Here is a 15,787-nt window from a genome sequence, read left to right on the forward strand (position 1 = left end):
ATTCCCAACGTGAGTTTGATGACTCCACTACTATGGAAAATTCAGGTCGTGCTCACTATCATCGGGGCAAAAATAACCACAAAAATCGTGGCTCTAGCGGCGGGAAAAATAACGGCGGTGGCCGTGGTTCTGGCAGCGGCAGTTCCAACCGTCGCCATGGTGGTCGTGCCTCAGGCGACCGGCAGCAGTCCCCCATGCAGCAGCAGTGGCAGCAGTCCTCTTCACCGTGGCCATGGGGGTGGATGCCGCAATGGGCTCCCCCTTGCCCGTATCCCACCCAGCAGTGGGTTCGGCCACAGCAGCAGTGGCAGCCGCAGCCACCTTCTTTTGGTGGCAGGTCGATGGCCCAACCTGGAATTTTGGGCTCGCGGCCACAGCAGCAGGTGTATGCAGCAGCAGGCCCAACGACGCAGTGGACTCCGACTGATATTGAGTCGGCCATGCACATGATGACGTTGAGCCAACCCGATCCAAATTGGTATATGGATACCGGCGCCACATCCCATATGACATCCACAAAAGGTACTCTCTCGTCTTATTTTAATTTGAGCAATCATAATACTGGCATTGTTGTTAGTGATGGTAAGTCAATTCCAATTCAAGGTTGTGGTCGTGCTAAATTGCCTCCCCCGAACCCTCCATTATTATTAAATAATGTCCTTCTTGCTCCAAAACTCATAAAGAATTTAATATCGGTTTGTAAGTTTACTACTGATAACTATGTAAGTGTTGAATTTGATCCTTATGGGTTTTCTGTGAAGAATTTCCGGACGGGGATGGCTCTCATGAGATGTAATAGTAGGGGTGCTCTTTATCCATTGTCCACCTTCAAACACCCCATCCATTCACCATCAACTTTTGCTGCCTTGTCTTCTACACGTTGGCATGATCGTTTGGGCCACCCGGGAGCTTCTATTTTGGATTTTCTTAGGCACAATAAAAGCATTGAATGTAATAGTTCTAGTTCATCTAGTATTTGTCATTCTTGCATTCTTGGTAAACATGTTAAGTTGCCTTTTGCTAATTCTATTTCTGAGACTTTATTTCCGTTTGACATTATTCATAGTGATTTGTGGACTTCTCCCATTTTGAGTTCTATGGGGCATCGTTATTATGTTTTGTTCTTGGATGATTTTACTAATTTTTTGTGGACTTTCCCTTTGGCTAGAAAATCTGATGTTTACTCAAAATTCATAGATTTTAAGTCCCATATCCTTACTCAATTTGAACGTCCTATCAAAAATGTCCAATGCGATAATGGGAAGGAATATGATAATGGTCAATTCGGAAAATTTTGTGCGTCCAATGGGATGTCTTTCCGTCTTTCCTGTCCTCATACATCCTCTCAAAATGGGAAAGCCGAAAGAAAAATTCGTTTAATAAATAATGGCATCCGAACTCTTCTTGCTCATGCCTCCATTCCTCCATTTTTTTGGCATCATGCATTGCAAATGGCGACTTATCTCCTTAATATTTTACCAAGCAAGTTGTTGGGTCACAAATCCCCTTTAGAAGTCCTTTATCAACGGAAACCATCTTATTCTCATCTCCGGGTCTTTGGGTGTTTATGTTATCCCCTTTTTCCGTCTACTACTATTCATAAGTTGCAACCTCGGTCAACTCCATGTGTCTTTTTGGGATATCCACCAAGCCATCGTGGCTACAAATGTTTTGATTTATCCTCCAATAAAATCATTATTTGTCGTCACGTGTTATTTGATGAGACTCAATTTCCGTTTTCTAAAATCCACGCTTCCACTTCCACCACGTATGACTTCCTTAATGATGGGTTTTCCCCTTATGTGATCCGTCATCTCGCAACCAGCCCCTCTCCACCGCAGCCGTGTCCCCCTCCCCCGCTGCCCAGTGGTTTTCCGCCTGGTCTGGGCCAGCTGCCCACGCCACCTTCGGCTGGGCAGCAGCGTCTCCCTTCCTCTACGCTGGACCAGCCCGCACCTACGCCCAGCCAGCTTGCCAACAGCCCATAAAACTCCACCACTCCTCCTCCTATCCAGCAGCCCCCTACCCAAACGCGCATGGTCACTCGTAGTCAGCGCGGGATCTTTAAGCCCAAGCACCCATTTAATCTACATACGGCAGTTACCAGGTCCCTCATACCTCGTAATCCGTTGGATGCGCTACGTGACCCGAATTGGAAATTGCCATGAATGATGAATATGATGCTCTTATTAAAAATAAGACGTGGGAGTTGGTACCCCGTCCACCTAATGTGAATGTTATTCGGTCTATGTGGATTTTTACTCATAAAGAAAAGTCTAATGGTGCTTTTGAGAGGCATAAAGCCCGTCTTGTAGGTGATGGCAAAACATAGCAGGTTGGCATTGATTGTGGTGAGACTTTCAGTCCGGTCGTAAAGCCAGCTACGATTCGCACTGTCTTGAGTCTATCTCTCTCTAAGCATTGGCCCATTCATCAGTTGGATGTCAAAAATGCATTTCTTCATGGCGAGCTCAAGGAGACAGTATATATGCATCAGCCAATGGGTTTTCGAGACCCATCTCATCCCGATTATGTGTGCTTGTTGCGCAAGTCCTTATATGGGCTTAAACAAGCACCGAGAGCTTGGTATAAAAGATTTTCTAACTTTGTTTATTCCATTGGTTTTGTTAATAGCAGGTCCAACAACTCATTGTTCATCTACAACAAAGGGCACGACTTGGCTTAAATTTTACTATATGTGGATGATATTATTCTTACTGCTTCTTCTGATACTCTCCGCTGTTCGATTATGGCCCTTCTTGGCTCAGAATTTGCAATGAAGGACCTAGGTCCTTTGAATTATTTTCTTGGCATTGCGGTGACCCGTCACAAGGGTGGTATGTTTCTTTCACAAAGAAGTTATGCTACGGAGATTATTGAGCGTGCAGGAATGTCATCGTGTAAGCCTTCTTCCACTCCGGTTGACACTAAGCCGAAGGTCAGTGCCGCTTCTGGCGATCTTTGTGAAGATCCCACTCATTTCCGGAGTCTTGCAGGTGCTCTTCAGTATCTAACCTTCACCAGACCGGATATTTCTTATGCCATGCAGCAGATTTGTCTTCATATGCATGCTCCTCGAGATACGCATATGCTTGCTCTTAAACGGATTATTCGGTATATTCAGGGTACTCTTGATCATGGTTTGCATCTCTATCCATCTTCAGTTACTGATTTGGTTTCGTATACTGATGCTGATTGGGGGGGATGTCCCGACACGCGACGTTCAACATCGGGTTATTGCGTGTTTTTGGGAGACAATTTGATATCTTGGCCATCCAAACGCCAACCTACTCTTTCCCGCTCCAGTGCGGAAGCAGAATATAGGGGGGTTGCTAATGTTGTCTCTGAATCATGCTGGATACGTAACCTGCTCTTGGAGCTACATTGTCCGGTCCCTAAGGCTACTTTGGTTTATTGTGATAATGTCAGTGCCATTTACTTGTCTGGGAATCCAGTCCAACATCAGCGCACCAAGCACATTGAGATGGATATCCATTTTGTTCGTGAGAAGGTGGCGCGCGGCCACATACGTGTCCTTCATGTTCCGTTCCGCTATCAGCTCGCTGATATTTTCACTAAAGGACTGCCGCAGGTCTTATTTGAGGATTTTCGGGACAGTCTCAGCGTTCGTAAACCTCCCGTTTCGACTGCGGGGTGTGATAAATAATGTAAATATGTAGTCATAGAATATTTTGTAAATCTTCTAATTTAGGTTAGTATATTTTGTATCCTATTAGGACATTGTAACTATGGTATATTTACCAATTCCATCAATGAGAATAATCACGGAATTAATCTCTTTCACGCGTAACCAAAATTTTTTTATGCTACCTCATCCATTCCACTTCCTGATGCTTTCATTACAAGATCAATTTCAAGGGAAGCATGGTGTAAGGAATCAAATTTTAGGGGGTATGTTGTTGTGGCTACTGATGAGGGTAAAGTTGCATTAGGAAGGAGGATATCGTGGTTTCTTGGCGAGGAACTAAGCAAACGTTGGAGTGGGCGGATGACCTTCAGTTTCAACTTGTCCCAGCACTCAAAGTTTTTGGTGATGAACGCTTCCTTTGTTTCAACCTTTGGTGTGTCTAGCGAACTATATATATGTGTATGTGTGTCTACAAAAGGGATAAAAGTAACACATAAACATAATTCACTGACTCTACATATTAGATTCGCAACTGCATACCCTAGCTCGCATTTATTCAATTCTTCTATAAATTTTGATATTAGCATGCTACTTTCTATGTTAGGATGTTGCTGGGCGTTTTCTGCCGTTGGAGCACTAGAAGGAGCCTACCAAATTGCAACACGCCAAAAGATTGAACTTTCTGAGCAAGAACTTCTCGATTGCAGCACGAGTAACAACGGTTGTAGCGGCGGCTTTACGATCAGGGCATTTGACTTCATCATAGAAAATGGTGGAATTTCAACTGAATCAGATTATCCGTACGAAAGGCAACAATACCCATGCAGGAGCCAAGAGCTAACACCAGCAGTAAAAATAAGCAGCTATCAAGTTGTGCCTGAAAGTGAAACAACATTTTTACAAGCCGTCACGCAACAACCAGTGTCAATTGGGATTGCTGCTAGCCAAGAGTTCCAATTTTACGCAGGAGGAACTTATCATGGAAGCTGTGCGAACGAAGTTAACCATGCAGTTACGGCAATAGGGTATGGAACTGATGAGGAGGGTCAAAAATATTGGTTATTGAAGAATTCATGGGGAACTACTTGGGGGGGGGGGGGGGGGAATGGATATATGAAAATTATAAGAGATACTGGGAATCCTGGAGGTCATTGTGACATCTATAAGTTTTCTTCTTATCCAATCATCTGATAGTCCCTAAGGAAGTATTCTATATTTTACTTTATGTCGTATTAAGAATTGAAAGAAGATAGTGGTCATCGTGCATGCAAAAGCTTTTTGCATGCAGTGTATGAATCTTTTGTATTGGAATTTTATGGAACTATAAAAAAGCGTATTGACTAGTATTATAAAGTCTAATCTTGTGTTTATGATGGACTAATTACCTAGTATATATTTTAATTTTCTTTGTTGAAGCTAGAAGCTTAGAATTTTACGGGTCTACTATTAACCGATTGGTCGTAGGTTCGATGGGGAGATTTGATTGATTCTAAATTTTTTAATTTATAATAGAGGGGCTCACTTTGCCCGTTAAGAGTAGGTAAATATATTAGGAGTTCCCAGGTTATATATAGTTAGCAATCCAATATATATTTACGTATTGATGAATAAAATAACTTCATATTTGTATTTATGGTGTGAGATAGCAATTGACTAGTGGAATAGTCGAAGTGCTCACAAGTGGACCCCGCCATATTAAAATATGTACACACACTAATCATCATATTAAAATTGTATCGTTGCTACTAAATTTTCTTTGAACAACGCCACTGTTATCCTAAAGTATGACTATTATTGGCGAATTATTAGCTCAATTATAATCTTTTGAACATAGAGGCATCCCAACCGGAAACATTTGAACCAATTAATAATAGGTAAAACTTAAGTACATATGAACTATTCCGGATTTCTTAACGCCAAAGAAGGAAACATCTATATTGTTCGAGTGACCAGAAAAAGGAAGAAGATAAAACACCAAAAGAAAAAAAGCTCTTATTAGGAAAAAATAATCTCCACGATTCCACCCCAACAGTCATCATATGAATACATATTTTACAAGTTCTGCACTAATCTAACAAGTTCACAATAATCTCTCTTCAAGGCTATATCGCATTGTCAGATGCAACTCTTAACTTATTTTAGGCTCAATCAATTCAGGCTTTTTTTTCTTTTCTAATATTTGAATTATAAGTCTGAGTCCAACTAGCTTTGATAGAAAACAAAAGACCAAGAAACCATAACATAACAGGGAATATTTATAAGAACATAATTTTGCTTGCCTTCTTTTCACTTGTAAATAATTTCAGAGTCAAAGGAGAAAAAATCACAAAACAGACGAAGAACAGTAAGATTTCATCAAAGAACTGTAGCTCCACTCTATGTTTTTTTTTTTTTCTTTTCCCGCCCAGATCCTATGGACTTTTGGTTGATAGGGAACACGGGAACGGGAAATGAACTGGACAGGTTTTAATGAAATGACAAAATGGTCCTCATTTTAATGTATTGGAGAAAGAAAAGCAAGGACATTTAAGTGAATCAAAAAATGGATAGGTTACTTTTTATATAATTTTAAAATTGTCTAAAACTAAAGTAGGTCCGAAAATACTTTTTTGATAGTACAATATTTATGAAAAAATATACATGAGTGTAAATAAAACGTTATCATTTTATCGAGACTAAGGTTGAACTTTCACATATTTCTTTCTGGGTGGGTTTTATCGTAATCTTTTGAGTAAGATTTACTAAAATAATTTAGTTGGAAATGAACGTTTGAGTGCTTCATAGTAGGTTATTGGCTTAAATTATTCCGACACTTGTTTTCTCTTTGCAGCGCTTACGTCTTATAGGACATCTTGGAGCTGCTTACGAAAATCAGGTTGATTGGAGGGAATTTAAGCAGGTTGATTGGAGCTGCTTAAATTTCAAATGTCTTACTCTTAATGAAAATTCAAAACAAATGAGGTCTAAAGCAAATTCATTAATACTATTAATGTAGAAAAATAAATTTTTGAATAGTTATATAAGCAAAGGATACATGATTTCATGTCCAGAAATAATAATTCATACCTAATGCATAAGGAACCAGAAGAAAAATAAATTATATGTCTTTGTTTTTATTTGTGAAAATGGAAAGTCTTTATACTACTAGCGTTTTCTCATATGTGACATTTTTCTCTTCTCGAGATTCACATGACTAAAAATTGCATTAGTCAGTAATCGCCAATTTGTATCAGATTGCAATAATTTCTCAAAAAACTAAAATTTTATGTATTTGAGGATGTTATAAAAAACATACACAAAAAAACCGTCACAACAAAAATAATTTTGGGGAGGTTGAAACAAACGCTACAAATTGAATTTATAGTGGGGTTTTTTACAACACCCACAAATAAACCGCCACAAAAAGAAGTATTTTGTGGGGATTGACACAAACGCCACAAATTGAATGTATAGTGGGGGTTTGTTATGACCTCCATAAATAAACCGCCACAATTTAGTAATTTTTTTTGTAGTTAATTAAAAGGTTGTGATATATAAGCATTAATTACTAGGAGTTATTGTTGTAAACTTAAGACATTGTATCTTTAATTTCTTTTGGGTCTTAACCATCTTGCACTTTAAAATGTATAAGAAAATGTTGAAAGGGAGAATTAACCAACTTCTGCTCATAATTTCCCACTGCTGGTGTTGTTTTGAAATTGAAAAACAACTACTTTATTTAGCTAATCAATACTTTTTTTATAAGGCTTATCAATATTTTTTAAGGCTAATCAGTAACTTTATGTAAGGCTAATCGATACTTTTTTTTAAGGGTAATCAATATTGTCGGTAAAGTTTTATAATTACATCAATCAGAAGGGTTCGTAATTTGAGGAATTCTTTGCAGGATTTAACTGCTCGTGCCTGGATTCTGTAGAAACGTTACTGTCAGTTACGCTTTAGCCTGAAGTTGTAACTCTGAGTTACGACTTTAAGATCAATCAATGTCAAATTTTGTATTCTTTAGAGTCGTTACTCACAGTAACGTATTAATCATAAAACGTTACTCACGGTAACGAATTATCCTTTAACACCGTTAACCTTTAACTTTTTTGCCCGTTGAATTTTTGGAATAAAATAATGTCTAATACGTTATTGTAAAATACGTTTATTCTAGTCCTGTAAATTTTCAAAAATATATATTATTTTGATGAATTACCTGAAATAATAGCTTATTTTGGTAAAAGAGTCATCCAATCTCCCTGTTTTTCGTAAGCAGCTCCAAGATGTCCTATAAGACGTAAGCGCTGCAAAGAGAAAACAAGTGTCGGAATTGAAATTTGGCTCACACACGCACACAGTAAAACTCCCACTTTTACTTAAGTGGTGTGTTAAAAACGTAAGATCAAATGCGGCTACAAAATTGAAATGGAGAAAGTAATGCAAGCAAGAAAGTGAACCAAATAAAAGAATAGAGTTAGGTTGAGTATCAATTCGTTTAAAGCCAACTTACTTAAATATAATGGCAAATTATAAAAACAACAACAACAACAATATAAAAATACATCACTCCCTCATTATAGCAATTAGCAAATCATAACGTAATATCACAGAAAATGATGCATCCCTCGCAAGTAGACAGTTCTACAATGTTACTTGATTAAGAGTAAAATATTCCATAGTCCAAAATGGATACGAGACATGTAACGTGCCACGTCTATAGCACCTGACGTTGTTATTTCCTATATTTATAAAGTATTCCAATGATCCTGCACATACTTAAACCAAGAGAAGTCAAGTTGGCATATGAATGTGAACTCTAAAGTGTAGAAACCAATATTGAATAGTGGTGTTTAATTATAGTTGGCTTCTCGTTTCCTTCCTTTTATTATTTTTTCCCTGAAGTACATCCTTATTTCAGTTGTCAATCTACGTACTTCCCATAATTTAGAAAGAAACACTCGGTCTAAGAGCCTGTTTGGATGGGCTTATGCCTATAAGCTGCAAACAGCTTATAAGCTAAAAAAAATAAGTTGGGATAGGCCAACTTATTTTTTTTGGCTTATAAACTGTTTTCAGCTTATAAGCTGTTTTAGATAAGCTAAGTTAAATTGACCCAATTATTTTTTTGAGCTTATTTTAAGCACAAAATGACTTTAAGCTGGCCAGCCAAACACTCAAAAAAGCTGAAAACAGCTTATAAGCAACTTATAAGCCAATCCAAACAGGCTCTAAGTTCTAAACAATCGAAATTGTCATCTATCTAACTTGATACTGAAAAGATAATCTCATTTTCCACCGGCGGATGGAACTTGCGGAGACTCCATCTGCGTATAATTTACGAACATTACAAAGTAGGGAGTAAATAATTTTCTTTCTCTAGAACACCACCAATACTGATAGGTGGTTGAATTTTATTAACAAAAACATAAAGACAAGAAAGTCGAAACTCTTTTGGTATTTGATACTCATTGACAGGACTAATTCAAAGTTGTGATGCAAATGTTCTTTGATAACAGAAAAATATTTTTTTATTAGAGATTTATTCAGGATCAAAAACTCGAAATCTTTAATTTTACTTCCAACACATTCCTTGTAATAAATGCTTTTGAGTGTTGTAAGTACGAATAAAATACAAGTATATATGACCTGTTGTACTATGTATTTGTCAGCCGATGTGATCAAAGTGTGGTGGCTCACGTACTAATTAGAAAACGGAAAAGGCTAAATTAAGTCATCGAATTATTGAAAATGATTCATTTATGTCACTCATTAATAGTTTGTCTCATTTATACCATCGAATTATTAAAAATGACTCATTTATGTCACTCATCAATAGTTTAGCTCATTTATGCTATCGCCCATTACCAAAATGACTCATCCATGTCATTTTTCATTAATGTCGGTTTTATAATACCAGATATGACACGTGGCCTCGAATTAGAGGTCTATGTCGTTTAATTAATCGAGCCCAATTTTAAATTCCAAATTAATAAAAAATCCGACCCACACACCCTACCCACCCACAACCATAATCTAGTTGAAGGACACGTGTCATATCTGGTATTGTAAAACCGACGTTAATGAAAAATGACATGGATGAGTCATTTTGATAACGGGCGATGACATAAATGAGTCAAACCATTGATGAGTGACATAAATGAGTCATTTCCGATAATTCAATGACATAAATGGGCCAAACTATTGATTAGTGGCATGAATGAGCCATTTCCGATAGTTCGATGACAAATTTAAGCATTTTCCGTATTATATATATATATAGATTGGATACTGCCAAGACATAAAGATATCTTGGATCAGTTTCAACTTTCCAAGTTGTGTGGCCAAACCTAAGTCATGAAAAAATCAATTAATTGGACAAAAAGGATTATAAGAAAAATTCAACCCTATGCTAATGTAAAGGAATATTAAAGAGCTCGTTACTTGTACATTTAAAAATTGATTATTTGTTCTTGGAAAAGCTCTCACTTTCTGTTCATAATTTTCAATATTAAGTAACGAATATGTACAAATATTCGCTAAAAAATTCTACTCAATTTCTTTTTTATGTTTGGTTCACGTTAAATTATGATGGAACTTCTTCAAGAACATTGGATTTAGGAATTGTTATGTTGATCCAAAATTATTGGTCTGAACTTTTTTCTTTTCTATACTTTCCTTTCACTTTTTCTTTGTCCTAGCTTGTGTAGCTACAACCTAATCTTGCTTCTCTTATTTTTGTTTCTCCTTTTTATTTTTTGTATTTGTCGATTATTTGCTAAACAGTAACTAGTAGGGATGTTCACGGTTTTGGTTAAAACCAAAATCAAATCGATATTTTAATCAAACCGAATAAAAAAACTGACATTTGGTTTGATTTGGTTTTAAATTTTAAAAACCGATAACATTTGGTTTGGTTATGGTTCTATTAAAAAATAACCGAACCAAACCGATAAATTATATACATAAATTTATAATTATTTATATGTATAATATTAGTTTTTCATAAATAATTATAAATATTGTATACCTTTTAATCATTAATTTGATTTTTGATCTACTTATTTCACATGATTGTTTAAGGCTCATGTTTTTAAGGGTATGTCCAAGCCCATGTCTTTAAGTCTTTTAACTCTTTTAATGTTAAGTATAAACTTACTAATAGAAGCTCACGTTAGAGTCTAATGCCTTTAACTTAAATTTTTAGCCTTTCGTTGTCTGCCATTTGATTTTAGGTTGTTTTTTTTTTTCGAATTTATACCTTTCTTTTTTCTTGTCTAAATGGGTTCTAAACTTCTAATATTTTTCATATGAAAAGGACAGAGGTTGTAGATTTGGAGGTTCCTATAGAAGATACTTCAGTAACATCAGCATTTGCTGCAACTCAAGCACATAGTAATGCCCTAATACTTCTTCCATGGGTAATCCTCCTAAAAAGCAGAAAAGAACAACTCCTTGTAGTCGAGACCCTAGCCTTGGAAACTATATCGTTGTAGAGAAGCTATTAAAATTTTCAAAAAGAACGCGCTACACGCGCTATACATTTTCTCTCACCTAAACTATACCGTTATTACTAATTTTATTACCGTTAATTCTCCAATCAAGCCATGGGGTTGCCGTCTGGCACCCTTTCGGCGAGTGCAATAGTTCAAAAGGAAGCCTCAACTAAGGCGATCCCATCGACACACGATTCTACAGGATCGTATGCGAAAACCCTCACTGAAGCTCCGGGTTCATCTGCAGCTCCTAAATGCATTGAACCCGAATCGATCAAAGGAAGAAGAACTTCGCACAATGGCAAACCGGCAGTGATTTCAAAGCAACTGATTTCTATGGAGTGATGGCAAGTCATTGTCGAAGGACATTGTAGGAAGATTTCTCAAAAGTCGGCCCCAAATTGATTCTATTAGGTCAAAGTTCTCTGAGAAATTTCTAATGAAAGGAACTCCAAAAATAGGTGTGTTCGACAATTTCAATATCTTTCTAAACTTCACAAATGAAGAAGATTACAATTTTATTCTTTATAAAAGATTGATTGAAGTTGATGGGTATCAAATTTGGCTACAAAAATGGACACCGGATTTTAAGCCGAAGGAAGACTTACCCATAGTTCCGGTATGGATTCTTCTTCCAGGACTACCTTTTCATCTTCATAATTGGCATTATGTTAAACAAATTGCCAATGAAGTGGGTACTCCACTAGAAATAGATGTGGCTACTAGGAGTATGACTAGACCTAGTATGCCAAAAGTAAGGGTTGAATTGGATCTTCTCAAACCTTTAGTTAAAAGTGTTTGGATCGGAATTGAGGATGATAATGTTCCTTTAAAAGGCTTTGAGCAGAAATTTGAGTTTGAAAATATCCCAAAATACTGCAAGCATTGCAGGAAGTTGGGACATAATTTAATTGAATGCAGGGTGCTTGAAAAGAAAAAACAAGAGGAGCTATTTTTGGAGTCAACAAACCAATGCCTGAAAATGAGACACAAAGAAAAGAAAATGTCAACAATGTGAACCAGGGAAAAGATAAATCAGAGAAAAAAAGTAAAGGGGAACAGGAGGTGAGTAAGGATAATATAGAGGAGATAGGGGACATGAGTGTATCCGAGAAGAAAGATACCAACGCTGATGGGACTGATCACAACTTCAAAACCTCTGAAGGAAGTAAAACAGTCCAGGAAGGAAGTAAACCTTCACAGAACACAGTCATGATAAATGATCCAAATGAATTGGAGATAGTGTTATATGAGGAGGGATGGGAACATGTTGGTAGCAAAAATAAAAGATCATCCGGCAAAAGATCAAAAAAAGAAAAACAAGAAAAGACTAATCATGTATCCAAAGAGGTAGAGCAAACTATCACACAAAATAGCTTTGATGAATTATTGGAAGAGGGGATTAAAGACAAGGATGAGGAAGCATTACAAGAGGAAATCAATGAGGACAAACAAGAACCAAAACAAGATAATGACGATGAATGGGCTGAAGTTACATCAACAGAGGAAGAAAACACCTCAGATGAGTCTGAAGAAGAAGATGAGGATGAAAGTGAGGAATATGAGGAAGAGGAGAGTGAGGAAGAAGAGAAGTTAATAAAGGATCTCAAGAGTAAGAAAGAACAGTCTGGTTCAAAGAAAGTTACAGTTGAGAAAATGCCTCCAGGAGGTATGACAACGAAAATGGAGGGTGAGCAAAACAAGAGGAATATTAGCGCAAAAAATCAAAAGAAGGATCCCAAAAAAGCTTTCAAACAGAATATTAATGTTTAAGTGTCTTAGTTGGAACATTAGAGGGATGAACTCTCAGGCTGCAACTGAGAGGCTGAAATATATGATCAAAGAGTACAAAATTCCTTTAGTTGCTCTTCAGGAACCTTTCATAAAGGAATCAAAAATTGAAAGCTACAAATACAATCTTGGAATGCATGGGGCCTATGCTAATAATAGTAACAAAATCTGGATCTTTTGGGGTAATGATATTGATTGTTCCATTTATTGCTCAGAAGACCAAATGGTGACTTGCAAAGTGGTTCTGAACTCTTCCCAACAGGTATTTATTTCAGTAGTATATTCTAAATCAAGAACAGCTGGTAGAGAGGACCTTTGGAGATATATGCGAGTAATTGCTTCTACAATCAATGAACCATGGGCTATCTGTGGAGATTTTAATAGTATTCTATCTACTGATGAGAAAATGGGAGGTAGACCTCACAGTTTGAAAAAAAAAGCTTGCCATTCATGGAATGTTTGCAAGATTGTGGTTTAAAAGATAATGGATTCTCGGGGAATATTTTCACTTGGTCGAATGAAAGAAAGGGCGAAAAAGTGATATGGAAAAGATTAGATAGGATGATCAGCAATGAAAAATGGTCTGAGGCTTTTGACATTTCGGATGTTATTCACTTACCAAGAGTTAGCTCAGATCACTGCCCACTTTTAATAACTGGCAAGAATTCTAGTCAATCATATGTGAAGCACTTCAGATTCCTGAATTTCTGGACTGAAATAGAAGGATACCAGGAGATTGTAAAAGACCACTGGTTTTCCCAGACAAGTGGCAACATATTTTGGGAATTTCAATAGAAACTTAAAAATACTAGCAGAGCCTTAGGAGATTGGTCCAAGAATAAAGTAGGCAACATCTTTGATAAAATACAGGAGCTTAAGGAGTGAGTAATGAAGGTTGAAGAGAAATACATGGAGAGTATGGAACAAGAGGATAGAATAAGCATGAACAAAGCTAAGGCAGAACTGATATTACAACATAAACATGTGGATAGCTTTTGGAGGCAAAAAGCAAATCTGAAATGGAATTTAGAAGGAGATGAAAACACCAAATTTTTTCATTCTGTGGTGAAGGGCAGAAGGAAGTATCTTCATATCAATAGAACATGTGATAATGGAGTATGGATTGAAGGGGAAGAGGAGATTGGCAATGCTGCAGTTCAGTTTTATCAGAATCGTTTTTCACAGCAGGACAACTATATTGACCTTGATATCCTTAAACATGTTCTTATTGGCATTAATTCTGTTGATAATGAATTTTTATCAAAAAACCCCTCTGAAGAGGAGGTTAAAAATGTTGTTTTTGACATTAATCCAAACAGCTCAGCTGGCCCTGATGGATTCAGTGGTCTTTTCTTTCAAAAATCTTGGGACATTGTAGGAACTGACATTATTAAATTGGTTAGAGCTGTTTTTAATGGCAAACAAATCCCAAGATATTTTACTAATACTTGTCTGATATTACTGCCTAAGATTGATGCTCCTCAAACCTTTTCCGACTTTAGGCCTATCAGTCTTAGCAATTTCACTCAAAAAATTATTTCAAAAGTTTTTTCTGAAAGGCTTTCTACAATTATTCCAAAGATTATCTCCTCAAATCAAAGTGGTTTTATTAAAGGAAGGGAAATTGGTGAAAATGTCCTGTTAGCACAGGAAATTATTCATGACATGAAGCGACAGAATAATGGGGGTAATGTTGCGTTTAAAATTGATATGAATAAGGCTTATGACAGACTCTCCTGGTATTTTTTGTGCGCTGTCATGAGGAAAATGGGATTTGATGAAAAAGTGATTTTCATTATTTGAAATATGCTTGCTAACAATTGGTATAGTGTGGTTGTTAATGGGAAGAGGCATGATTTTTTCAAGTCTCAAAGGGGGGGTGAAACAAGGCGACCCTATTTCACCTGCTTTATTTATAATTGCTGCAGAATCTTTATCTTGCATGTTAAATGAACTGTATAATAATCCAAGGTTCAGAGGCTTCATTATGCAAGCAACTGGACCTAAAATCAATCACTTAGCTTATGCTGATGACTTGATAATTTTTTGTGCAGGAAAAACTAAGACTTTGAATCTAATTATGAAGCTTCTTGAGGATTATTCCACTAATTCTGGACAGAAGATCAATGGAGATAAAAGCTATTTTATAATGGATAAGAAGACTTCTAACAAGAGGTGCAGAATTGTGAAGAATATTCTTCAAGTTCAAAGGCAAGAGTTTCCAATTACCTACTTAGGATGTCCTTTATTTCAAGGAAGGAAGCTTATTCAATATTTTGCTGATATGGCAACCAAGATTATCAAGAAGGTAAATTCTTGGAATTATGACAGATTATCAACAGGAGGGAAAATTGTTTTGATTAAACATGTGCTTTAAGCTATGCTTGTGCATCTTCTAGCCATTTGTAAACCTCCTAAAACTATTTTCAAACAAATGGAGCAAAGTTTTGCTAACTTTTTATGGGGCAACAATGAAGGCAAGAATAAGTATCACTGGGCTAAATGGTCCAGTTTATGTATGCCTACTTTAGAAGGTGGTATTGGTATAAGGTCCCTGCAGGATATTTCAGAATCTTTCTCTGCTAAGTTGTGGTGGCAATTCAGAACAAAGGAGTCATTGTGGGCAGAATTTTTGAAGGCCAAATATGCTAGAAGAATTTATCCTGTGGCTAGGAAATGGAGTTACTCACAATCTCATAATTGGAGAAGGATGATGGAGATTAAAAAGAAAATTGATCATCTTATATTATGGAGAATCAATAAAGGAAATGCAAGTTTTTGGTGGGATAACTGGTCTGGTTTGGGGGACCTAGCCCAGTTTGGTGATGCTAATACTTCGGTAAGAGGCACTGTGGCTGAATATATTGTAGAT

The 15,787-nt window shown here is 36.8% G+C and overlaps 1 protein-coding gene across 1 annotated transcript; it reads left to right on the forward strand.

Annotated features, from left to right (window-relative positions):
* The first annotated feature begins 4,234 nt into the window (after positions 1-4,234).
* On the forward strand, positions 4,235-4,906 carry LOC132624536 (zingipain-2-like). Its single transcript, XM_060339302.1, has one exon. The coding sequence runs from the start codon at positions 4,235-4,237 to the stop codon at positions 4,838-4,840; it is 606 nt and encodes a 201-aa protein (XP_060195285.1). The 3' UTR covers positions 4,841-4,906.
* Positions 4,907-15,787: the final 10,881 nt, after the last annotated feature.

Source organism: Lycium barbarum, chromosome 12, assembly GCF_019175385.1.
Source record: "Lycium barbarum isolate Lr01 chromosome 12, ASM1917538v2, whole genome shotgun sequence".
In the NCBI taxonomy this organism is placed as follows: domain Eukaryota; kingdom Viridiplantae; phylum Streptophyta; class Magnoliopsida; order Solanales; family Solanaceae; genus Lycium; species Lycium barbarum.

Coding starts and splice junctions, on each gene's coding strand:
- LOC132624536 (XM_060339302.1), top strand. CDS start 4,235: ATGCTACTTTCTATGTTAGGATGTTGCTGGGCGTTTTCTGCCGTTGGA.